The sequence below is a fragment of the Egretta garzetta genome, unplaced genomic scaffold, assembly GCF_000687185.1.
Source record: "Egretta garzetta isolate BGI_Z169 unplaced genomic scaffold, ASM68718v1 scaffold492, whole genome shotgun sequence".
Taxonomy (NCBI): Eukaryota; Metazoa; Chordata; class Aves; order Pelecaniformes; family Ardeidae; genus Egretta; species Egretta garzetta.
The window spans coordinates 726218-753339 of NW_009258784.1; the positions used below are offsets into that span (position 1 = coordinate 726218).

Genomic DNA, 27122 nt, shown 5'->3' on the forward strand with positions numbered 1-27122 from the left:
TGAGTGTCTTTTTCCTCTGTACACACCGTGCAGGCATAAATTTGGCAAGGAGAAGGTTTGCCCAGCTCCTCCTTTCATTGTATGTTTTTATCTTCTTTTCTGTTTATATTATCTGGATTGTGGCTGATACAGGTGAAAATAATACTATTTTGTATTATGGCTAATTATAGATCAGTGAGATTTAGTATCAGCAGTGTAAGGCCATGCTCTTCAGAATTAAAAGAAGCCAAGACAAATAAATACATTCTGATATTCTCTCATTTTACTTCAGTATCTATTTGCTATTAGTGTGTGCTATTTAAGAAAAAGCAGTGAAAGGCGTGTGTATTTCAATCTGTTGCTGCTGGGTTTGAATTTTTTTTTTTTTCCCTGAAGAGAATTATATTATGACAGATGTTTCAGGTAGCATCAGATGCTTGATTTAGGAATGTAATAGGATTATGATGATCTATGAAATCATTATTAATTGAGCCACAAGGAATAGGTCAGAATTTCTACAATGTGGTATCTTTCCTTGTGGGAACTGAATTCTCCTCTCGCTGCTGGTAGTTGTGGCTCATGTGATCTTTGCTGACTCACACCCCAAGTCGTTCATGCAATTATTAAAATTGCTAGCAACTAACCAGTTACAGAACTGTTAACTCACACCAGTTAGTTGAAACGCAGTTAGTTTCAAGTTGAACTTCGAACAATCATTTACAGTGTACTGGGGAGAAAGACCTTAAAAAAAAAAAAGAGGAAAAAAAAAAAAAAGCCACCCCCACCCCCCAACCAAAAAAAACCCCACCACCCAAACTTTAATACTAGGTGTTTGTTAGAGTCCATTGAGTCCATTGCTGTGTTCTTAAGGCTCTTTTGTTCAAGTTGAGCAATGATGCCAGAAGCTCAGTCATCTTTTTTGCTTGTACTGGGCATCCACATGCACAATGTTTTTGAGTTAGCAGCTGCTCTGCCCCGTTGGAGAGCCTGTCAGAGGACAAGCAACCTGTCATTCAAAGCAGCAAATAGATCTGTCTTGGGAAATTTGTGTATAAAACTACATAAATCATTTTCCTGGCTATGTCAGAATCCTTGAGCCACCTATGGTCTGAATCACTTGGATATCTTACAAGTCATCTCCTTAATCACTTGAGGTTAGCTTTGATGTTCAAGAAAGTTCTTTTTGGGGTTAATATTCTACCTACTTTGCACTGAATTCCCATTCGTACACATTTCTGAATGGAATTACCAAATACCAAGTAAGTCTAAAATGAATTCCAGCAGCTCAGGTCTAGTATTGCCTTATCCAACCAAGGAAAGAGGAGGATCTTGCCACCACATTGAGGGCAGAGTTCGGTGTTGGATTTTTTTTAGCGTAGGCATCATCCCAGTAACTTTTGTAGTGCTTGAGTTTGTTGACCTTGTGGAACATATTAGAGACAAGCGTATTTACAAAAGGTGGTTTTTTTAGATGGGTGGGGAAGGGTTGAGTCCTGAATTAGCATAGAAGCTATTTGCAACTGAGAGTGAATTTGCATAGAAAGATTGTATGCTGTTTTTCCACAGTAATTACCTGCCTAGATTTACCAGCTCTTTTTCCTCCAGTTGGAAGAAAAAATTTTAAGATTAACTTTTTAGGTGACCTTCAAAGCAACTTTGTATAAGCTACTTGTAAGATCTGAATCACAGGACAGAATTCTTAGGTGCTCCTATTGGACTATTTTTATCTACAAAAGTTAAATAGTGACAAATTATGGGAGGAACTCAGCACAATCAGGGTGTGAAATGCCTGAAGTATTTGTTTAAAATCTGTTAAGTCTGTTACTACCATTATTTTTTGGTTTATAACCCTGTTGTGTATTTAAACAAATGCCACCTGTTTCCGGAACACCATTGTTTCTCGATTCCAAGGAAGGAGTGATTTTTATGCTACTGCTGGGATGCCATAGAGGCTTCAAAACAGCATCTGTACCAGAAAGACAAAGTTGGCAGTCCGTTGGTCCAGCCCAGAGCTCTTGTCCTTGCTATGGAAGGTCAAATGAGGCTGACAAAGCAGGAAATAAAATAATGTTGCAATAGGTCTTTATCTGTGTGGGAGGAAAAGGTAATATAAGATCAGCAGCCTTGTTTTAAATTCTCCAAGATGCATATCAGAAGGTTGTTAGAGTTTGCATGCTCCATTCCCTGTTAACTTAAGATGCATATCGAAGTGAAAGAAATTAGATTGGGGTGGCTGGCACAGTTACTGCCCTTCTTGTCTGTCCTACCCTTCTCCTGTGGCAGGAGTAGCTGGATGTGAAGTAGGAGATCTCCTGAGTCACTGCAGTTTAAATCCTGGTGTGCTAAGGGAGTCTAAAATTCATGGTAGTTCATTTTGTTATATTGGACTGCAAGCTGTGGTGTCTCAGACTGCCACTTGCCTTGGAACTCGTCCTCTTTACAGAAAGAGCAGGCAATGGACAGCAGTAGCTTTGGTTGTCCTGGTGCACGCTCCTAAGGAGATTAAATGAGTCAACATCTGATCTGAACAGGTGAGTAGTCAGGTCCATGCCACTCACGGATCAAGATGACGTATCTGTTGTGTCCCTCGTAAATAGTTTGATCTTCTGGACTCTTGTATCATAGAATCATAGAATGTTTTGGGTTGGAAGGGACCCCTAGAGGTCATCTAGTCCAACCCCCCTGCAGTGAGCAGGGACACCACTAACTAGATCAGGTTGCTCAGAGCCCCATCCAACCTGGCCTTAAATGTTTCCAGGGATGGGGCCTCCACCACCTCTCTGGGCAACCTGTTCCAGTGTTTTACCACCCTCATTGTAAAGAATTTCTTCCTTATATCTAGTCTAAACCTACCCTGGTTTAGTTTAAAACCATTACCCCTTGTACTGACACAGCTGGCCCTACTAAAAAGATTTTCCCCATCTTTCCTATAGGCCCCCTTTAGGTACTGAAAGGCCGCAATCAGGTCTCCCTGCAGCCTTCTCTTCTCCAGGCTGAACAAGCCCAACTCCCTCAGCCTGTCCTCATAGGAGAGGTGCCCCAGCCCTCGGATCATTTTTGTGGCCCTCCTCTGGACCCGCTCCAACACTTCCATGTCCTTGTGCTGAGGGCTCCAGAGCTGGACGCAGGACTCCAGGTGAGGTCTCACCAGAGCAGAGTAGAGGGGCAGAATCACCTCCCCCGACCTGCTGGCCACGCTTCTCCCGATGCAGCCCAGAGTACGGTTGGCCTTCTGGACTGCCAGCGCACATTGCTGGCTCGTGTCCAGCTTTTCATCCACCAGCACCCCCAAGTCCCTCTCGGCAGGGCTGCTCTGGATCTTTTCTTCCCCCAGCCTGTATTGATACTGGGGGTTACCCTGACCCAGGTGCATTCTACTTTATTCTCCTCATTCCATGCCTTCAACATACACCTCTTCCCTCCTTCATCACTTAGCTTTGTTATTTCTAGAGTTGGGCATCCCAGTAGAAGTACGAATGCCTGTGGGGAGACAGTCTGAGGTCTAGAGAGTTGCCTTACAGAGTTGGTTTGAAAATAACTGGTATGTACTGTTGCTGCATATAATACACTTCTGATAAAAAGTTCTAACACTTTTGAGTTGTCAAGTTAGTATAACTTTTGAGCAATAGGCACTTGTTTTCAAAAACAGGTAGTGGTTTAATCAACTCAGCTTTGAGAGATTAATCATCAGGTTTGAGCAAATAAGATTAAGGATTTGTACTTTCTGAAATCAAAATCCTTAGTAGAGACTGAAGTTTTAAACACAGGAAGTGCTTGATCCCTTTGTAGGCCTAAATTCAACAAAGCAATTATGGCAAACCTAACATTTGTTGGAAGTATTTGGTGATATTTTTCCTAATTAAAGTGTTTCACAATTCACATAACACATGCACTAGATTTTACAAATCAGAAAAACAATATTAATGAGTCTCAGCTGCATTCTGAATCCATTGCTTTTCCTTTTACTTCCTGTATTTCGGCACCCGCAAAGAGCCACACACAAATAAGGTTTGTACAGCTGGAAAGATTGAAATGTCGTTTTTTTCCCCTTCATTTAAGGTATGGATGTGCCTCTGAAGAATCAGGGCTTGGCAAGCATGAAATGTATTCATAATTACTTCAAAGTCCTTTGTTTATGGAATGCTAGGATTGAATATTACTTTTGCAGCTTAATATGTTGTATTTTGCCCATTCCCACATTGTCTTGTTACTCAGCTGTTCAAAAAAAACCTTAAGCATGAAGTAGCAACTGTTTTCTTAGAATGAAAGATTTGAATTTGTAGTCCATTTATATCGTGATTCTTTCTAGTAGGATGGGGGAACAGGGAGCAAAGGAAAGCAGGAGAGGATTGAAAGAATTTCTGATTTAACCACAATCCACCTTAGATCTTATCTATTGCTGAATATTCCATGCTTTAAAGCTGTTCTTCCTCTAACAGGCTATGACTATCAGTCAACTCTGGAGAAGTCTGATCTGTTCAAGTCAAAGGTTAATGGTTAATTTAGTTAAGGTAAAGATTAATTGGATTAAATGGACTTTTACAGTATAGGAAGTTATGCTGTTAGTTTCAGTGGGGGCCGATTCAAGCTGCTAGGGTTTCAAAGTAGGTCTCCAGAAGCACTTTAAGGTCACTTCATACCTTTTGGACAAAAAATAATATACTGAATATTGTTCCCCACACCCTGCTCAGCTATGCGGCTATGGAGCTCAGCCCCAGGACTGCTGTGCATGTGGCTCCATCATGTGGAAACAGGCTGATTTCTCTTTGGTGATAATTTTAAACCCTAGCTAGTAGTGGCATACAGATGCAGTATTTCTTAATGACCACTTATCTAAAACTGTTCTCTCTTTATTCTGTGAGAACATGGTGAAAATAGAAGATTTGTTGTGGCTAGTCCCAAAAGCCTCCACTCCTTCACAGAAGTGTAGAAGGAAGGAGAGAGACAAGAAAAGTGATTTACTAATTTGTGGAAGGGTTTTGATATAGTGCTCTATGAGAGCAAGTGACTGCATGGGAGATCCATTCAGTCCCATGTTCCTAACAAAATGGAAGAAGTTGCTTAGATGATTTAAAATGTTTCTGCTTTCACTTCAGGATGCCACATTTTGGGACAGGTGCTATAGACCAATAGAATCTAGAGTGGTCTTTTTCTGCCACAGCTCTGCTAGTGTTGCATTGAAAAAATGATTGTGTTTAAGTATTCATGCTGCAGAAGGCAGATACGTTTCCAAATTGAATGATATCTTTTCAGAAAGGGTTGAAATCTGCTTTTATAGTCAGAGTAGAATGCTAACATAGGGTAGATACATAGCAGCTGTTTTTTTAACAAAGTGTTAAAAGTGGTGGTGGTATTTGAATAATTGTTTGGTGTGGGTTTGCTTTGGTTTTGTTTTTACTGACATACTGTGGGATAGACAGCCATTATAAATTTCAAAAATCAGGACTCCAGGAAACGTTTTGCCCTTTTTCGATGCATTTCGAATTTCCTACTTGTATTTGCTTTGTGAGGTTCTGCATGAGTAGGGCACGGCAATTTACAGATATTAAGTCAAGTAATTGGATTTATTTAAATTGTGTAACATTGCACGTCTTAAGGTTATCTCTCCAAGTGTTGTGTTTGACAAGTGCTGGCAGTGGATCTGGAAATTCTAGATAACCTGACTTTCTTGCAAGTCTTCCTAGTTTGTATATAAACATGTAGCTTTTTTTTGTAGACTTTTGTTGAAAAGGAGTGGAGTGGAAAGTGTAAATGTCTTGGCTCAAAGCACTATTTTCACTTTTGTGCAAGGCTTATATTTGTTTAAATATTTGTGACACAACAGCTATGTTTTATAACAAAGAATTCTTGGATGTGATTCCATTTGTAACTGGATGTAGATAGTTACGCTGACAAAGGTTTGTTTCAATAAATTTCTGTAATGAAGAAAAGATTTTTTACTTCTAACAGTGGTCCTACGTTCTATGCTTTACATATGTTTAGAAAGAAACCCTTTGTAAAATGCCTTGCTATATTTGCTCATTAAGTTCTGCAAGATGAAAATACTTTTGAACTAAAATTCCAGTTCCTAATATGGTATGTAGGTATTATACTGTCCTTGCAAACACATCTTGCAAAGCTTTGGGCTTTGATTAAGCTTAGATCTTGATCTGTTGCCTTATATGATTCACATACTAGCCTGCACTTGGAGGCATGTGTGGGTTGTGCTCAGACAGGAGGTTCCATTGCTGCCGTGGAACTTGCAGGCCTCTTCTGCTGGTTGATCTTGCCTTTATAGCATGACAAAACCCAGAAAGGCTGGTCAGGGGAAATGCTCGTGCCTGGTATACAGCCAGCAATGGAAGGGCTTTTAAACATCTGTTCATGGGGAACTCTCCCTAAAAAACATATAGGGATTGAACGCCGTGAACCAGGGGAGGTCAAGCAGGGAAAGTGTAGGCGAATCTGTGATAGTTTCATTGCTAGTTTTGTCTTCATGGGCAATGGTTGGACTCGATGATCTTAAAGGTCTTTTCCAACCTAAATGATTCTATGAATTTGGAGCACTTACTACCATCTCTGTCCTAATTCTGCAAAGAGCCAATATGCTCCAAATTACAATGTAGAGGGCAAAATACCATCGCATTTACTCTGAGTTCACAGTCCTTTACTCAAATGAAGTAGAGAAAAGCCTTGGGTTTTGTTTGTTTACTTCAGTTACATGGATTTCAGTAGCTGTGCTGTGATAAAGTTCTCTGCTTCCTGGTATATAGTGGTAGATGTGATATTTGGAGAACAATATGTAGTCCTTGAAGCATAAATTTGGATATAAAAGTCTAAATCTTATCATTTTTCTTGTTACTTCATTTGTGTAATTTCTTTGCAGAAGTTTTACACCAGGCACTTTTCATCTCTGTTTTTTTGCCTCTTATCATACTTTTCCTTCCTGATGTATCCTGATTTGTTTGGCAATTTGGATTTGTTTTTGTAAGGTAGCACACTTATTTTCAAGAATTAAAAAAGTTTGGGGAAAATACCTTTCCTCACAGTTCAAGGTGGGAATTGCCACAGGAAACAAAATTACCACTCCCAGTTGTGCTGCCTGGGAGGATCTAACTCTTACAGCAATAGTTACTATTTATTTTTCTTATGGCAATTTCTGTTGTTAAGTCAGGATAAACCAAATTAAATTTTTCGTTCACCAGAGTTGAAAGTTCAGAGTCTGAATTAGATAGAAATTGCTTCAAAATCTGAAAGATTGTGGTACTAATTGATAAAAAAGCATTGGATTAAGCCCTTGCAGACTTCACTTACCTGACTGATTATGGAGCAAATAGTAAGAATGTACATTTATTGAGTCTGAATTTGCTTCACTTTGTCTGCTGTACGTATGTCTTGATTCTATCACAAGAGCAGTACAGACCAGACAGAGTTGCCTCTACCTTTGTGTGCCTTCCCAAGGTGGAAGCCTTCAAGGAAATTTGTGGTTATTTGGGCTGTGAATTTAAACCACTGTCTGCTGGCAGAATTTGCTGTCAATCTGAGAGTGTCTTTCAGGGTATTTCAGTGTGATTTTAAAACCTGTACACTTGAATCTTTGCTTCAGTCCATGTCTTTTACTACCAGAAGTACATTTTACTGTAAAATAGGAAGGTACAGATCGCTTTTTTTCCCGCTGTTCTTAGGGAGGTTATGGTAAATGTAAACACAGACTAAAGGAATGCATGAGGTCCTTATTACAGATCCATAAAATCTGATACCCAGATTAGGGAAGTGAGAGAAACCAAATGGAGGATAAGGCAGCTTATCCAATATTAATTTTCCAAATTTAAATGAGACTGAAACCCCATGAAGAAATGAGCTGTTATCTTGCTATTCTCACTTCTTTTTCCACAATGGAATCTTCTAACACAATTTATCTTTTGACGCCAATACCCAGCCTTAAAGCACATTTGATGTGCTGTTAGCTTACAAACTGTAATTTACATAAATACCTAAGCAATATTACTTTAAACCTCAACAAAAGAAAGCAGTTACTCTGTTTCCTCTAATATCTTGGGAATGAAACGCAGAAGAGAATGAAATCAGTAAGAAAAACAAAAGTTTCAAATCATGTGCTTCTCTCCCCTTCTTTTGTCTTCTCTTTTGCTTTCCCAGTAAATATTACTTACGGTACTGAGCTCAGTCTTCCAAACTGAAGTTTATCCAAAAATGTTGCCACTTGGGAAGTGAGGGAAGTGGACCTAGGGTAGAAGTGGCAGAGGAAATAGCAGCAGCCAACAAAAACTGAAAAGCTGAGCAATAATTGGGAAGACTTAGCAGACATGTGCTTGTCTAAATACAGCTTTTCTGAAAATCTGTTTAAAAAAATACTGTTTTCTGTAGGAATATGTTGCAGTTGGCTTACACAACTATTTTTGTAACTATATTACAGCGATACTCAAGCCCAGTCGATGTTGGTTATGAAAAATTTATAAATTGCACAAATTATTCTTTATTTCAGCTTGCAGACTAAGGTGTTGGTCCTGCAGCTTGTTGCCTTTGGGCTAAACTGCAATTCCATTTTAAGTTATAGATAATTGTACACTTTTAATGTTTTATAGGCTTTATTCAGTAGAAAAAATGGAAGAAAAAGAAGTGTTAATAAATCAGTCCAGGTTGTGACAGTGGTAAAGGAAATCTGTGTTGTACAAGATAAGGCTATATTTAAATTCATAGCCAACATATTAAAAGACAAAGGGAATGGGAAGCTTTGGGAGCCTTATTTCAAGACAGTCGTCCTTTGGATTTATATTTTGGCATGTTGAAAACTTGCCATAGTGGTGACATTTTGAGACATCCCATTCAGTTACCTTCAGATACACACTACAGATCCTATGTGGCTTTTATGACATCCACAGTTCTTGTTAGGTAGAAAGTATTGAGTAAGAGAATCTGAGAAAGCAGATTATTGTCTCTTTATTCCAGATACTTGTGGTGGCCTGTCAATGTTAATCTGAAATTTGTGATTTTTCTGCCTGATCATGAAACCATCTGTTGCTCCTTTTGTCCTACTTCCCCACTCCGCCCCCGTACTTTTTCAGTATGGCTTAAAGCCACAGAAAGAAGGATGGAAATTTTATTTGATGTTGTGTTTTGATTTGTTGGTTTTTTTTTTTTTTTTTTTAAAACTGCTTGAAATAGCATTTGTGGCTGCAAATAATGCTAGTCATTAAAAGCTCTGGAAACATGTCTGTGAATTAGTAGCTATTTAATATTTACTTTGATTTTAGAATTGGAAAAGAAAGTATCTTCTCCCAGCACTTACGGATCTTACATTTATTCTGCTTTGTCACTGAAGTCTAGTAATCTGTAGGAAATTTCCTTATGGGTCTTAGGTCCATCTTGAATTCTGATTTGGTAATGTATTACATACTGGGGACAAAACTCCCTTGGTGGTTTTAGTTGAAGTTCGTGCTCAAGCATAAATTCAGAGCCTGCTATAGCACATTCATGCGTGATATGACGAGTTCTGGAGGGAGGATGTACTCAACTGACCTTCCTGCCAAAGTGCGTCAGGAGCAATGTACAGCACAGTCCTGGCATTTCCCCAGTCAAATCACAAAGATATAAGGAAATCTCTGACAGGCTTGCACATTTTCGCCTCTTATACAGCAAGATGTCATGAGAACAAATGACATATTTCTGCATGGTTGTTTTTTTTTTTTTCCTTGCCTGGCATTCACATATCTGAAGACAATGGTAGTATCTGTTTAGAATACTATAAAATGTTGTTCAGAGTACTTCAGAGTATTTTAAAACTGCTTATGCGTTGTTTAAGACTGCATGTGTAAGTATAAGTTAAAGCACCAGTCCATTTCACAGAAGAGATGATTTATTTCATTCTGTCTTCCACAGTAACTTTCCATTCTGTCTAGGGTTGAACATTACCTTCCAAACTTGTCTTGATGGCTTTGAATTCAGTATTGGTCATATAAAACTACTTCTAGGATTCATACACATTGCTTTCCTTTTCTCATTAAGTATAGATAGCATCATACCTATTATATGTAACATTCAGAAGTGCAATGTAACACGGTACTCTTTAGTATTAAGCTAATTATCGATCAAGTAGCTTCACTGATGTCCATAGGCATGCTGTTTTCAGGTGATATTTTTTCTACACGAGTATATAACAAAAACTTCATAAAGTTTATTAAGTACATGGGGTTTTTTCCGGTGTATCACTGGGTTGATTTTAATGCAGTAAACCAGAATTATAGAGCATGAATGAGGCATATTTTCAATAATGCATTCTATAAATTCAGATAAATACATTTTTATCCTTTTTCATTTCTCCCTCATTCATTTAGTCCTATGCTAAGCTTCAGTTCTCTTTTGATTCTGTGAACATAGTTGTTTGTGGATCTGCACTGTATGTTTTAAATGATAGGGATAAAAAAAATGAAACACATGCATCTTTTGGAGAAAAGAGCATTGTCGATCTGTACTCTTAAGGTCTAAGCTGTTGGTACTGTTCATTTGCTTCCTTGCGAAGTGAATTAATTAAAAGACTTTTCATTTAAAAATGAGGAGGGTGGGGTTTTGTTTTGTTTTTTTAATCAAGTAATAGGAGCTATTTCTCCTGAACAAGGGAAATTTTGCAGCAAATTACTGCTGGGTTGGGAACACTCCAGAGAAAACAGCTGGCGACGTGTTTTAATTGTAATGAATGAGACCACAAGTGTACAGCCGGGTACACGTACAGTTGGGTTTACTTGTTGGGCAATGCTTTTCACAGGCATCCTTTCCATCACGATGCCAGGTGTATCTTACAAGTCCTTTGAATAGCCCTTAAATAAAAAGCAGACTGTAAAATTATTTGGATTTTGTAAGCTAGTATCTCCTAATGACTTAGAATAAAGTATTAAGGTAGCATTTTGTTTTACTTAAAATGGCCCACCAATAACAATAATGCTTCTTGAAAATAATTAAAACTACCTTCGTGTTTAATAGGTTACATATTATGCTTTATATTATTGGTATGTTTTCAGAATTTATTTCTTATCAGCGCGTTCCCATGACATTTCCTCTTGTAAAATACTTGACTCTTCCTCCCTCCGCCCCCTTTTTGTATTTACAAAGTTCACTTTAATTCTTCTGTGTCTATTCTGTTTAAAAAGAAGGGGAGAAAAAAGATAAAAATGTTGCAGGATTAGTAAGAGAAGATTGCAAGGCCTGCGCATAAATCCCCGGGCTTCCTGACAGCCAGTGGTGGGCTGCATCTGACACAAATGGTTCTGTTTTTTAAATCTTCTGTTTTTTTAACTATGCAAAAGCACCTCAGATTATTATTGCTGAAATATTTGTTTGTTTCCTGCTGCGAGCTGGGAATCCAGAATCGGGTGTGTGCATGTACCCTGTGCCTCGGGTTCATGCTGAAGTCCTGAGAGGGGCCCGGCTGTGGAGGGGAAGGACGCCCCTGCCCCGCTCTCCGAGGTGTCCAGCCCTGTGGGCGAGCCCTCCCGGGGAGACCTGGTGCCCCATGGGGAGCTCCACGCCATGCATTCCTCATCTTCCCGTCCCAGTCCCTAGGTGAGGTGGAGCTGTCACCCGTCTGCAGCCAGAGTGGGGCTGTGGGAAAAGAGGGGAGGAAGAAGGGAAAAGTGTACACTGGGGGGGAAGGAGGAGCGAGGGCTGTCTTGCCTTGCCTTTATCACCTCCCACTGCAGCTTCCAGCACAGATGAAGTTCTCCAGGGACGGACCCTGGCTTTTAACGAGGTCAGGCTGAGCGGGGGATGTATAGGAAGAAGGGTGTAATAACATGGGAGACTTCGAAGTACTTGCAGTGCTCATTGGTGTCGTGGGAGAGCTGGTAGTGGGTAAAGCCTTTCTTGATGTTATGTGGTGCCATTGCAAGGGCAGAAGAACCAGTGGCGTCACCAGAGACATCCATGTTGCTGAGCTCTGCATAGTGGGTGTGCATCCTTCATTACAGTCTGAATTACATGGTGCACTTGTTCTCTCTGTGCACCCCCTGAGCTGGGGAAGGACGCTCCATGGCTTCATGGGCATTGACTGGCACAAAAAGGATGGATGGGCGTTGGGCAGTGAAGAGTGGAGGCGTAGTTGGTATTGATGCAAAAATGTATCTGCAACGAAGGTGTCACTAGGATCAGGGGAATGGATTGTCTTTGTGCTGTTGGAAAGTGTAGGTTCTGTGCTCTGAGTGAAACTTTGACTTTTATAATCCCTGCAAAGGTGAAGCAACAGGGAAGAGAAGATGGAGACAGCTTCTTAGTCTTTAGCTGAGGCACTATATAGGGGACATATTAGTATCTTTATATTAGTATTAAACATTGATGAAAATCTTGATTTGCACACTTACAGAACATATTTTTATGAATTTGACTTTGAAACTAAAAACCCCTTTGGTTTTGCCTTGAAGTTAGGAAGATGAGTCAATAGCTTCTCTTACTGCTTTTTGGTTTGTTGCCTTCCTCCTCATGGTTTCCACTCATCCTTCTGCCCAGTTTCTGCTTCCCACTGTTCTTCCTTTACTCTCTTTTTGCTCCTAAAACTGAATGTTGCCTGACCAGAGAGGATTTTTTTTTTCTTCACAACTGTATAGCTTTTACCTGCCTGTCCCTCATTCTTTCTGTTTGATTTAGATAAAGTCCTGTGCACACCTGGGGCTGGGAACTGGCAGTATTTGTGCTTGGTTGCTGAGAGGTGTAAAGTGTTAACTTTCTCACTGCAGATGATGAAGAAAAAATCATGAGTCTTTGTTGTATTAAGGACAGTTTTAATGTTGTGATCAGAAACTTAAGTGGAGAGTACCATAAGGCTTGATGTGGATAGGGAAAACTTAAATTTCAGTAGGTTCTGGATCTGCTGTCCTCACAAAGATATAATGTTTGGTATGATCATTCCTCTTTGAAATAGTTCTGTCACTGTAAGTGACTCCCCAGTGAAAAAGCAAAAAAAGGAGGAGGAATGGAGTTTTAACGTCTGAATGCAGTAACACATCATCTTGCGGTTAAAAATGACCAATTATTTCACTGAAATAGTCTGGGAACAATTTCTCTTGCTGGCTTTACTAGGAAGTCAGCTGTTTTTCTGAAATGCATCCTAATTCCCTAAATAGGTAATAAAATTCAAACAATATGTTTATCTAGTGTATTTGAAAAGATTATTTTTTTTTAAAATGGTGGCTAAAGAATCACTGTGCCACATGTGCAAGGGATGAAGTGGCTTGTCCTGTTTTGTACAGGCAAAGATTGTTTCTTGTTAAATTTTGGGGGATATGAGTGTGAAAATAAGAAATAGTTTGGCCATGTGTGTTTGGATCACTGTTTGTTTAGTTTTTAGGGTTTTGTAAAGGGTATGTAGATATTCTTGAGTGTAACACTCAACAGATTTCTTATCAGTTAACTTAACCAGTCAGTTCATCATCTATTTCTTTACCCGATTTTGACAGTTGGGATATAATGAGCTGATTCTAAGAGACTGAGTTAATTCAGTGGATAGCACACTTAAGTTCTTGTTCTGAAGACATGACTCTGATAAAGGCTGAGCTGGTAAGTAACTGAAGGTCAGTAACTGAAAGGCTCAGCTGGTAAGCCTGAGTTGAGGAGTTCAGAAATTTGTTCAGGAGGCCTAGAATTTCTTTTACTTAAAAGGTGGCAAAATATTCTGGTGTTTGTGTTCTTGGGGAAAAATATTAAAGGAAAAGGCTTGAGACCCAACTGGGTGGACATTTAACTTACCAGGTGTATCTGAACTAAATAAAGAGAGTAATAACGGAAAAAAGGATTTGTCAGCAAAGAATGACTTAGAGGTCAAGATATGCAGGTATAGCATTAAAGTTGCAAAAAATAAACTCTCTAATGTCTTGCAGCCTTAAGAGTTTTTGGAATGTTTTCCCATTTCTTGCCCTCCTTTATGGGTTAATACTTTTATTATGTTTCTGCTGACATCCGCTATAGCCTTTTGACTTACATTTGAAGGCAGTTTTGAGCAAGGACTCTCACCATTATAACAAGATTCAAAGCTTGCTTATAAATCAGTCATCTGTCATCACCTGGGAGCTTGTCCTTGCAAAACATAAAGCCAAAGAGCTGCTAAACCTAAACATTTGGCATAAGTAACGCATTTCTTCTAAAATGTTGACTTCCAAATTTTTACCTGAATATTTTTCATAGTTCTTGCAAATATTTGTTGCTGCACTTTAATAGGAGAAATTCAAGATTTCTCTTTGTGGTTTCTTTTTGCTCCTCATGTGCTAAAGTAAATTTTGTGGCTGATTTCAGAATTCTTTGGTTTGAGACTGATCTTTGCACGTTTCAGGAAAATCAGTTTGCCATATTCCCTTTAAAAATTTATTTTTTAAATACACGTGACTCAAGACTTGGGTTCTTTTCCTTTGTTTTTTACCTGCTCTTGACCTGCTGCTCACTTTAATCTGTACCTCATTTAGTGACTACCGATTTCAGTGAAGTACTCTATAAGAACAATACATTATCACTACAACTTATATCCAGATAATGGACTAATCTGGTCTTAAAATATAACGTTGACCAGGATGCACTTTTTCTTTGTTTTCTTTTCAGCCCAGTCACTGAAAGAATTTGCTCGGCTCCTGATTGCTGTTGAAGAGGAGAGGAGACGACTGGTAAGTTTGCTGGCAATAATATGTTGCATTTGGCCTCTTTTTGTATAAAATAGTACTTTTTTTTCTATTCTTCCTGAAGTGCTATTTTTATTTGTGTAGTAGATGTTAAGTATTTTGTAAGAATCACTTGATTCTGCAAAGGCAGAAATGTGCTAGCACAGACTACAGCAATTTCTAATGGACTGTTCAGACAAATACTTTTGCATCAATTTAAAAACTGTTTTCTCACAACTTTCTCCATCCCCACTCCCCACCCCAAAATAACCTCTGAATGCTGCTGTACCTTTCCTTTCTCCCATCTTGTCTTACTATAGTTGGAAGGCACAGCAACAAAGTAAACCATAAACAAAGAGCTTATAGTGGAAATGTAGATCAGTATTTATATTTAATTAACTACTTTTAGAGCATTGTCCAGGGAATGTATACTAATAATCCAAGAATATGGTAAGTAAGTGGTAAGAAGAGAAACTGAATTCATCACCTCTGAGAAACTCTTGCAGAGTACATCAGACTTGTCAGATCTGGCCTTTGTTATGGTATTCTTATTCCCTTTGTTTCCATACTGATGAATCTACAGTATGCTTTCATTTATATTTCTATTCAGATGTAGTTAAAGAAGTTTTATGTATATTCTTGTCCAAATGTTTTTAAAAAAAAAAATCCATATAAGCAATGAAGTTTTATTTTTTCTTCCTTGGAAGTCAGTCATCAGTAAAGAATTGAGGTAAGGATTAACCTCAGTAGGGGAATTTTTAAATATTGTGAAAGTTTAACTAGCTCAAATCCATCCAATGACTGCGTCTGTCCTTGTTTTCCTTCCACTTATTAGTACTTAGGGAGGTGAGGAAAACGATACTTTCTGACTCAGATTGAAGGAAACTTATTAATCCAGGAAGAGGAATACAGAAAGTTCTATTGTTTCTAGGAGTAAAAAACCATAGAATTGGTCTTCTGCTAATTCTGTTTAAATAAATATTTTAAAGTGGCAAAATCATAAACATTTATATGGTATAGTTGCATAGTTATGTCACCTAAACCTATAAAAGTACACAATTTTTCCTTCATGCTAATTATTTTTTCTTGGGTAGAGGAAGAGTGAGGTGACTGTTCAGTACTTACCACCCTAAAAGACGTTTACCATAACACTTACTAATTACTTAGTTAAAAATGTTTCAAATAAATACCTTTCCAGTTTAGGCTAAAGATTGTTCTGAGCTAACTATTAGAAAAAGGAAAAGCAATGAATAGGTGAAGGTTTTATTTTTCAAACAGGTTAGTCTTTCATAATATGTATATGTAGTTTCCCTTTATTTTATCTTCCTGTTTCTTTTTTTTCCTCAGAGGAGTGTCATGAATAAGTGACTTTACACAATTTGATTTAGTAGCAGTTTAGAATTTATTTGTGCCTTTATGGCAAATGACAGGATTGGATTGTGGTATTTTAATAGCACTCAGTCATCAGTCGATTAACAAGGTGATTCAATAAAATTTGTTTAAATCAAAATAGCAACTTAGTTAAAGATTTTAAAATGGCAAGGTTCACTCCATTACTGCATGGAGGAAGTACACAAAGGAAAATTCAGTTACACTCGAGTTGGAATGGTTCACAGAGACCGTGGATGCAGAGGATAAGGAGGACCCTTCCATTGAGTCACAAGGTTCAGAGCAGACCTCCTTCCTGACCCCCTTCTCAGAGAGGAGTCGAGGTACGGCTAGGTCCAGTCTTAGTCTCAGACTTGGTCAACAGTTTAAGTCTAAGGATAATATGTGCCTAGCAGCAGTCTAAGATTTATTCACAGTTAAGGTGGACCACAAGATTTTTAGCAGCACTTAATCATTGACTAAATTAACATTCACAGAGTGAGTCAACTATAATCACGACAGACTCACTTTTGTGATTATACAGAGAATCCCTTTTTCACTTTTAGAAGTTTCTGGCCTTTCTGTGATTCATAATTTGATCTTTTCATGTAATGTTTTACTTCATATCTTGTAGGAAGGCCATTAGAGTAAAAGGGGGGAAAAAACCATTAATTTTATTACGTGGAAAAAGACCAGTTGCATGGAAAGATGCTTTTTGTTCTATTTCAGTATGACTTCAGTGGGAATGCATGGATTGTATAGCTGAGCTGTTGGATCCCAATGCAGGGTCAAAGACTTGGGTGAGATTTTGGTCTCACAGAAAAATATTTTATAAATGGCTCTAAGTTGTAGTAGAATGTGATCATCAAATCATTGTAAACAAAGTGGCAAATACTATTCATGCGTGGAGAAGCTGCTCTTGATGAGAAATTATTTGCGTCCAGCTTTTTGCTGAGAAGCCCCATGCTGTTTGTTCTTCAAACTGAATGCTCGTGCTGAGAGCATCAACGGCACACAGTTGTCATGGTAGTGATATCTGAATAAGAAAATTCAGTAAACTTTGAATTTATCTGTTTTTAAAAAGTTTGATCTGCTCATTGGTGGAATTTATTTAATTATTATTGGAATTAAACTTCCTAAAATACTTGTTCCTGGTAGAGCCAAATGCAAAAATGAGAACCTGAGGCATGAAAAAATACATCTAGGATAAACCAGTCCCATGTAGATCTCTACATGGTTACTGTGCCCATGCTATTCTTTAGGGATAAATTTTCTAAATGAAAAAGAGAGTTTGATTGCCTTTACTTCTGTATAAAAAACTTGCAACAGTTTAAAAAAAAAAAAAAAAGCTTGTTCTTTTTGACATTTTGTAGAAGGCTTGGAAAATAGCAGCTACTGTTCAGACTATTTATGGATACAGTTCAGCATGCCATTTACAAATTCCTTTTAATTCTTGAAGTGTGTGGCAGTTAAAGACAATACTGTATCAGTGAATGCTGGATGTAATGGAATATGGAATGACAGATGTTAATTTTACTTAGCGGCTAATGATCTTGTTTCCTTGCCTTGAATTTTATATTATTAACTTATGGGCATGCATATGAGTGCATGAATTGGTTTTAAATGTGGAAAGTATATATTCATATCACCAATTTATTTCTCATCTGATGCCTATTAAATTCTTCATAAGTAAAATTACTTTTTTGTTTTGGTGAACACAGAGAGGTGTCTTGGAGTGCTTGCCCACTGAATGTATGAACTAAGTGTTTCCAGTGGTCAAGGAAGTTGTTTGAGAGGTGCTGAGCAAGTCTTCTGTCCTTCTTGCATAAAGAACCAAACGGAACTAGGTTTCATTTTCTTTAGAAGAAGCTAATGAAACAAGATACTATGAACAGTATTACTGGGACAAACACTGAAGTGTAAGGTTAAATAAAACTGTGTATCACATAAATATTCTGTTGTGTCAAGCTTTCCAGTCATTATTATTGGCAGCAGTAATAATATGGTGTTTATTCTAAGTTAATTTCTTTTATTCTTGTATTTTATTTTTTTGATGCTAAAAAATTGACTTGCAGTCTTAGAAAAAACAGAGGTCAGGCATCAAAAATTTCCCCTTAAAAAGCAAATAAAGAAAAAAGTAACTTGTAAGATACTTTTTTTATGATATACTGCCTTATGTTTGATAGCTGTTATTTCATGGTGGCGTTAGTTTAATGATGCTGTTGGTAAACAGTGCATTAAAAAAAACCAAAACAACCAAGCACCCTGACTCTTGGGTTACAAGTAGCATACCAGTAGGATATAAAGTCAGATTCATCCCTACTGCCTTTCCAATGACTTCAGCAACAAGCCACCAGGCAATGTAAAATGATGACCTCTATTTCCCAGTAATTATTAGGGAAAAATAGAGATGCTATGATTTAATTGCATGTGAATATTTGGTTCCATAGCAAGGGAACTTACTTAAAACAATTTCCTTCCACTCTTGCTGAATTTACATTGTTTCTGTTAAATAGGTAATGTGCTTTTTTAATTTTAGAGATTCTTGCGTTATTTCTGTATCCTATTCATTTGATATTGTTAGTAAACTTTATAACAAACGGAAGTGTACTGGGAGCAATATAAAATACTAATTCCTCTTCCTTTCATAGTATTATGCTGTGTTGACAATGAGAATAGATTAATTGGTTCATGCTGCTGATTTCCTTTTCCTTGAGATCCCCTATCAATTTGAAGCATTGAATTTGTTCTCTTGAGTGTTATCTTGAACGTAAGACCCTGATTATTTCTGAAAGTTTACTAAAACCCAAACTGAAATAGGCCTCTTAGCTGTTACATTCCTTGCTATTTACCCAAGTTTTTATGCGTTGCTGGCGAGTGATTAACGGTCCCAGAGCTTTTTCCTTTGCATTGTGAATCAGTGAGATGTGTATGTACTTTGAATTCCTGACCAATATTAAATACTTCAGGGGATAGTACAAAAATTCTGCCGTGGGTAGTTGGGTGCTCTGCTCGATGAGTATTTTTTTTCTTTCTAACATCTGTCTCTTTGTATCTTAAAATCTTCATGCTTCAGAGAGTATCTCATTGTTGTGGACTTTTTTTGTATTAACTGGATGTTCTCATTGTGGTTCTGTATTTGCCCTCACACAAGGGGTCTGATGCTATCTGCTTCCAGGGAAGGCATCAAAATACTCTGTTTCAAAAGCTGCACTTGAAGAAAAACAAATGAACTATTAAAACCAGATATCCGTGGAATGGTACATAAAATCAGATACTGAAGGACACAGCATGTTGTTGAGCAGAATTAACCTTTTCCCTATAATGTGAAATGGGTTACAGATTCTATCACAAGAATAAGCAGTCTTCTATCCACAGGTGCTGCTTATTACTCATTTTATAAAGGGGAGAAATCACAAAATCATATATACTAGCACCCAGAGACTACAGAGAGTATACCTGGCATTTTGGTTCTCATGGTCGCACTCTTGAAATGACAAAAAAAAAAAGTGTATGATGGTGTTTTCATGTACTTGGTAACTGGTTTCGGTGCTCTTCACTTCCCATACCAGTTTTGGTATTTAAACTAATCTCTTTGGTAGGAACCTGCAATGAGACTGTCTAAAAGCATATTACTACAAATGAAGGAACAATGCCACAAATAAGAGGGTTTCTTCTCTTGGCAATTTAGGATTGTTTGTTTGTTTGGGTTTTTTTGTTTGTGTTGCCACACCCCACACCCACACCTCCGAAATTTTGCTGTTTTAAATTAATTAAAAAGCACCTCAAAGCAAAGCTGGTTTTGGTTTTTTTTTTTTTTTCCTTATACTTAAGATGGCCTGTACATATCCCATTAAGCAATAAAGGTAGCATGTGATGTGTTGTTAACCTAACTTCTTTACAAAGACTTTCTGAATCTGTGTATCAAACTAGTAATTTCATAAGTAACTCGGCTTTCGATTGACAAGGAGCAGTAAATCAGCACAGAATGGTTTTATTTTGTTACAATTTTTTTTTAACATTTATTTATTTATTTATTCCTTTCTTGCCATTTTCTTCCTCCTACCCCAGGTATAGTAGGCTACATGTTGGATATTAATTGCAGAAGAAATGGAATTCTGCAAGATAGGAAAATACTGATTTGAATGGGTTTGTTCATTGGGGGGAGGGGGGGGAGTTGTGTGGTGGTTTTGTTTTGGTTGGTTGGTTTTGTGGGGTTTTTTTTAGCCCATCAGCTTACTGTCCACTTGCAGTCAAGCTAAGTTTTAGAAATAATTGAAAACGAATCACACGCCTTCATAACCTTTTTGGTGAACCACGATTTTGAATACTTGCTATATGTATTTCTGGTCAGAAAGCATTATATAGACTAGAAATGCAGAGATAGGCAACAAGGAAGGCTAGACATCTGGAAGCTCAGGGTGAGAAGAGACTGTCTACAAGGAGGACTCTTTGAATAACTTTAGTTCAAATAAATTAGATCAACGTTATTTGGAGACTTGGGATTCACTAATTGCAATGACGTATCTCGGGACCCTTTAAAATTTTTGGCATATCAGACCTACTAGTCCTCAGCAACAGGTTAACGCTTCAGCCCTTGAAATGAGATTTTTCTTTCTTTTTTTTCTTGCTGAAACAGTTGTCAGTCTTACTTCTTAAGAACTAACCAGAACAAACATTTCAAGTCTTACTTCAAATATACCTAAACATTTCTGTCACTATAACCCTGCTTGCTACCCGGTTCTCCCATTGCCTTTTATTGTAAGAGACTGTTCTGCTTAACTTCAGATCAAATACTGTTTGCAAATACCATGAGAAATGAATGAAAAAGACAAAACCCCTCATCCTTTGTTCTCCTGTTACTGAGAACATCACTAGGGAATTTATTCTGTATGCAGTGTGGAGGTAGTGCCAAACCTCATGTCCCCATCAGCATAATTTTTTCTTGCCTGTAAGTGGACAGGAAAGGTCTGCAGAGTAGGGCAGTGCATCATCAGATTATGTCCTAGTCCTCTTTTGCTTTGTAGACAAGGGAAGTTGGGATCTAAAGGGCTGGTTTGGGGAAACATCTACTTCTAAGAGCTTAAAACGGTAGTTGCTTTGCTAGAAGAAAACCAAATCTGCAACATTTAAGGACAGCCATGCCTCAGAGTGCAGAGATCGGTGCTTGCTGCTACATCCCTTTTTACTGTAAATTGCTCCTGGAAGTCTTTGGACAAGCCATGGATACTTCTTAGTGTTGGAGAGCCTAGCAGAGCATCTTCAGCCTCGCTGTCTTCCTGCTTCCTTTTCATCCTTCTGGAATTTGTCTCAGATCCCAGACTGCAAGAAGAGTAAGTTTTGTCTCTACAGGTGAAATTTGCCTAACCTGTGGTTGCATGTACACTGTAGTTATCTACATTTTTCCAGTCTAGATTAACATTATGGAGTCTGTGGGGAGAAATAGGAACTTTTCAGATGTTGTCAACCTTAAGTAGATGCTTGAAAAGTAAATTTACTGACAGTGTGTGCACATGTTTATCTTTGGTACACGTGTGAATCTTTACCTTCTAGGTGGTTAATTTGTGTGAATCTTCAATTTTTGTGGAAGATGCTAATTTATTCAATTTATTTTACTTCATAGAATAATTTTTGCTTATGTTTTTCATTTGTCTCTTCTGGAGAAAAATATGATTTGTCATTGCCATATTTAATATAATATGAATTATATATGTGTCCAGTTCTGGGCTCCCTGGTTCAAGAAGGATGAGGAACTCCTAGAGAGAGTCCAGAGGAGGGCAACAAAGATGATTAGGGGACTGGAGCATCTCCCCTAAAAGGAAAGGCTGAGAGAGCTGGGCTTGTTTAGCCTGAAGAAGAGAAGTCTGAGAGGGGATCTCATCAACATATACAGATATCTTAAGGGTGGAGATGCCATGAGGACAGAGCCAGACTCTTCACAGTGGTGCCCAGCGCCAGGACAAGGGGCAATGGGCACAAACTGAAACACAAGAGGTTTCAGTTGAATATGCGGAAGAACTTCTTTACTCTGAGGGTGACAGAGCACTGGAACAGGCTGCCCAGGGGGGTTGTGGAGTCTCCTTCTCTGGAGATAATCAAAGCCTGCCTGGACGAAGTCCTGTGCAACCTGCTCTGGGTGAACCTGCTTTATCAGGGAGGTTGGACAGGATGATCTCCTGAGGTCCCTTCCAACTCTCGCCATTCTGTGACTCTGTGATTCTGGAATTTTTTAAATATGTAATACTATTTTGTTGAGGCTTTTGCCTGTTAGCCTTGGAAATTATTGCAGAAGAGAGAAGATGTAGACAGCAGCAGCGTATGGTTTTCTGCTGTGTTTTAGCTCTCAGATGGTTGGAGTAACTGTGCTACAGAAAATTAAGTAATGAACGACTTTCAGAACCAGCTTTCTGCCCTAAATCTGAGTCAGCTTTGTGTCCCAACTACTGTCAATGTAAAAATTGTGAGGTAACTCAAGTGGAGTTCAGCGATACCTAAAGAATGTTTTTGTATTCATATTAGTTGCATATTTGTAGAGTATTTCTTGGACCTTTTAAGAAAATGCCCAGTCTTTCCTGTTGTGTTGGTACAAGTGTTTGTGTGACTGTGTAGCAAACATAATTGGAGAAGTGATCCAGCTGGAAAAATAATTCCTTTGGCCCTGACTTTTTATCAGCTCCTTCCCCTCACTTCAGTGCACACAAGGAAAATGATGACTTTCTGGGCCAAAATTACTATCAAGATGATAGTTGTTTCTTTGATAAAATTGCTATAAAAAAGATACTTGAACTATGCCTTCACTTGCCTGCAGATGTTATCTATGACCACTGTAACTGATAAATGAGATGAAGAAGTGATAGCCATATTTATCTCATGCAGGCTTCCTAGAGAGCAGATCTGCAACATGATCCTTTGGTGTGTTCTTGTTGAGGATGAACTCGCAATGCAGCTTTCCCCCTTGCTGTGTCTTGAGCTGGAAGGAATCCTGTTTGCTGTCTTTCTCTGCACCACTCAAGTACAAAAATATACACGTTCAGTGAATGTTCTTAGCATTTGTGCTCAATTAAAGAAAAAAACAACAGAGTAATTACAAGTAAACAGCTCACATTCTGTTACCATTGATGTAGTTTAACTCCTAATATTAGTATGTATGTATGGACATTTCTAAACTTTCCCCAAATGAAAAACACATACTAAGCCACACAATTTCAAGATAAAGTTATGAGTGCTGTTACTACAGAGCATTAGCTGGCTTTTCCAGATGACACTGCATCAGCTTCCATAATTTTCTGAAGTAATGATGTCTAGGAATGCATATAGAGCTCTTAGTATTACTTTTCAGTTTTATACTTGGTACATTCCTGATTTGTTTTATATATAGTTCTAATTTCTCTAATAATTTTCATTCTTTAAAATAATTTGTTCCATTATTTTTGTGGAAATGAAGAAAAAACTGAAGTCATTCTGTGACATTTGGTTATGATAATATTTAAAAGATCAAACTGATCTCACTGGAAACTGGTTGCAACTGGTCCCTCTCACATTCATGTTACTGCCCACATTTTGACATCTGGGTTTGGAAATGTAGGTCCCTTTTGTCTTTAACTTTGCAGAAAGTACTTCTATCATAGCAAAATGATTCCAGAGTAACGCCATTAATACAGAATTTGCTCAGAGTTTGATGATGATGAAGTCGACAGAGAACCTACTGCTCATGTTTCGGACCATGTCTCTTAGCAGCTTTCTCTTTTTAATTTTTCCTTTAAAAATGGAAATTGTTTCCTATTGATATGGATGGTCCACAGTGAAGAACCATAGCATATGCAAAGTCTTTTGCACCCTGTCCTGCTTGGCTTGGTCCTAGATAATCCATTGCCTTGTGAACCTACCAGCTGAGGAAGAAAGCAATCTGACTATTTTTAGAGACGGTCTTTGCTTTTTCCAAGATAGTTGTCATAGAGTTGAATTGTGACATAGTTATTTTATTGTAATAGACATTTTTTGTTGGAGGTGTGGAAGTGTAGATCTGTCGTGTTGATCTCTGCTGTTTTGTGTTGGCTGGTATCAAACTGGGAGCACTTGTCTGTCCTGATGGGGCCCAGAGATGGTGAGTAGGACCTGGCATGATTGTTCAAGAGGAAAGGGGAATGGAGCTAAGGGGCTTCACTAGCTTTGCTCCTTGTTTACAATACTTCTTAATTTTTATGTACCTATAACATCTTACATAAGCAGTATACAAAGCCTTAGTAAGAAGGCTTTGATAATTAGTGTCCTTATAGAATTTGCTCTTCAGTTTTCTGCAGAGAATGGAAAAGAAGAAAAACCATTTTTAGAGTACAAAGTTGCAGGAGTACTACACTGTAGATTAATGTAATTGATTCAGTTAACTATTACAGTTTCTCCTGCTTTCTCTATTCGGGGTGCTTGTATTTGCATTTACCTCCCAATGGATATCTGATTAGGAAGGTGTGAGGATGATTGCTCCTTATTACAATATAAAATGATTACAGGGAGTCTTTAATCTTTGGTCTATGAAGCATTTTATTAAAAGACTTAACGGCTTGCTGTACACAGTCCCATGATTTTTACAGTGTCCTGCTGAGCTGGCTTGGTACCTTAGCAGCGTTCTTTGCAGCTCTTAATTGACTAATCAGCAGTTCTTAATTGACTAATCAGCAGTGACTGCAATAAGAATAGGAAGTGATTATTGAAAACCGGTCAGGAAAACAGTAGCTTGTGGCTGAGTTTCTGGTTTACTTTGCAGCATTTTTCAGTTAGGAGAGAACATTCACAAAATTATATCACTCGCCATTCCCAATTTGGGAGGCTATCATCAAGAGACAGACAGATTAAATCCTCTCTTCAGTAAAAGGGTTAGTTGGAAAGCTGCTTGCTACTTCTCATTTTATAAATCTAATTTTTTTCTCTATTTCATATACTCATTTCATATTCCCTGTGTTTCAGTGCATGTGATCTTGCATTACAGGACAGCAACTTCCCAAAGTGAGGCATTCACTGAGTAGCAGGGCAGGAATGAGTTTATTTTAATGACATTTTAGTCCTCACAGAAATGCAGGTAGTTGCTATTTCAGCTTGTAGACGCTTTGGCTTTCAACACAGTCACTAACCAAGTGTCTTCTCAGATGACTGTTGACAGAGAAAAGAGAAAGATGTTTGTACTTCTAAATGAGTGCTTTAAAGGAACCTGAGTTGTGATGGATCAGCCAACCTTACAGCCTTAAAGTTTTATGCATTTATTTTGTGACTGCAGAGGGAGGGAATGGAGTTGCTCGCCGCAGAGGGTACGGGCTGTACCCATTACTAGCCTGTAATAATGTCAGAACATGCTGTTACCTGACGATCTACCATTTAATATTTTTTAATGGATTCTGAATTTATCTGCACTTCTCCCACTAGTATGAGAAAAGGTACTTCATTCCCACAAACAATATATTTTTGACTTTTTCTTCCTTTAGTCTGATGTCCGGAATAGTTTGAAACCCCTATATTTCTTGTTCTTATTCAGTGTCGTGGGAAATGTGATTTAAAATGGATAACAACACAAGCACTTTATGTAATAAAGGGTGTGTAGAAACAAAGATGTCTTTATTTAAAGCAAACAAACACCAACAAAAAAACCCACCCCACTTTTTGACAAGTAAATTATGTTTTTTTTTTTAAAGTCAGGGCAGCTTGTTATTCTTCCTTGGGGGAACCTGCGTAATCTGCATGGGCCCATAGCTGTGTTACACACAAAGATGTTTTATTTGAAGTATTCTCATTAGGAGGTTGTCTTAAGGTCTGCAGAACACTTAGATTGCTTTTTTTTTTTTTTATTCTTTTCAAGCATCTGTAGAAGCTCAGATTATTGTTACTTTGACAAACTTCCTTAAATGCCTCTCCCGGAGCAAGTGCTTTTACTTTGAGCTGAGACTGAAACAGATTAACGGTTTTGTCTCTGGGTTTTTGGCAGCAGTGCCGGTTTACTATGTACCCATTTCAGAAAACTGACCTTGCTAAAAGCAAAACAAAATAAACAAAATTTTTTACTCGTGTTTTTTCAGCCATGTTGCCACAGACTGTTTCAGCATCACAACAACAGAGGGCAAAGGAAGAAATCAAAGAGAACATGAAGCAGCAATGCCAGATCAGTGAATTCTGCTTAAGCTAGTGTGACCACCAAAATAAATGCCTGCAAATCTAGCTCTTGCTGCAATGTTTGTTGCAGGCCTGCTGTTACAGCTAGTTGTGGTCAAGGAAAGAGGTTGTTTTTCTGGTGGTAAAAGGGAATTACAGCAGAAATCTGGAAGCCATGTCACATGGTCCTGTGGAAAGTTTTGAATGATGGAGCTACAGAGTCTGGTAGCCGTAAAGATCAAAATACTGTGAGTGCTGCTTCTTTGGATACCTGTCCTGTATAGAAAGCATGCCAGACCTTTCTCTCCCCCTAAGCTGGCTCTTACGCTATGTCGGTATCTTCTTACAAGCTAAATGAGAGCTTTCTAAATTGATTTATGTTGTTAGTCATATTTGCATGAGAAGAAGCCTGTATCTGATACTACTTCTAGGCCTTTTGCTCCAAATGTCTTGTCATGTCACGTCACGTCATTCTGTGTCCTGCATCCCTTTCTTAATTTTGTGTGCTCTTCCCAATGGGCTCATTTTGAATTTTCACCACTGACAATTGGCAGAACCTTCTGTAATTCTTCAGCATTTGAGGCTTCATAGAATCACAGAATCATAGAATGTTTTGGGTTGGAAGGGACCCCTAGAGGCCATCTAGTCCAACCCCCCCGCAGGAGCAGGGACACTGCTAACTAGATCAGGTTGCTCAGAGCCCCGTCCAACCTGGCCTTGAATGTTTCCAGGGATGGGGCCTCCACTACCTCTCTGGGCAACCTGTTCCAGTGTTAAATAACCTCTGAACATTTTACAGTGAAGCTTTGTATATATGCAACTATACAACTGTATTTCACAGTATGAAATAAATATAAATTTTTCAGTAACTTCATTTATTGTATTTTCATATTAGTTTATTTATGATTATGACTGTTTTTTAAAGGAATATCATGACCTTTTCTTGTGGTGGTAAGGAATTAGCCTGAACAACTACCTTGCCCATTTCTAATTTACTCCTTAATTTCTATTGGG

General features: G+C 38.2%; 1 protein-coding gene across 1 annotated transcript in view; it reads left to right on the plus strand.

Annotated features, from left to right (window-relative positions):
- ARHGAP42 (Rho GTPase activating protein 42) overlaps nucleotides 1-27122 on the plus strand; it is a 122032-nt gene that overhangs the window by 3822 nt on the left and 91088 nt on the right. Inside the window, exon 2 of the mRNA XM_035889186.1 lies at nucleotides 14551-14612. Within this exon, the coding sequence (XP_035745079.1) occupies nucleotides 14551-14612 (62 nt within the window). The remainder of the gene's footprint in view (nucleotides 1-14550; nucleotides 14613-27122) is intronic.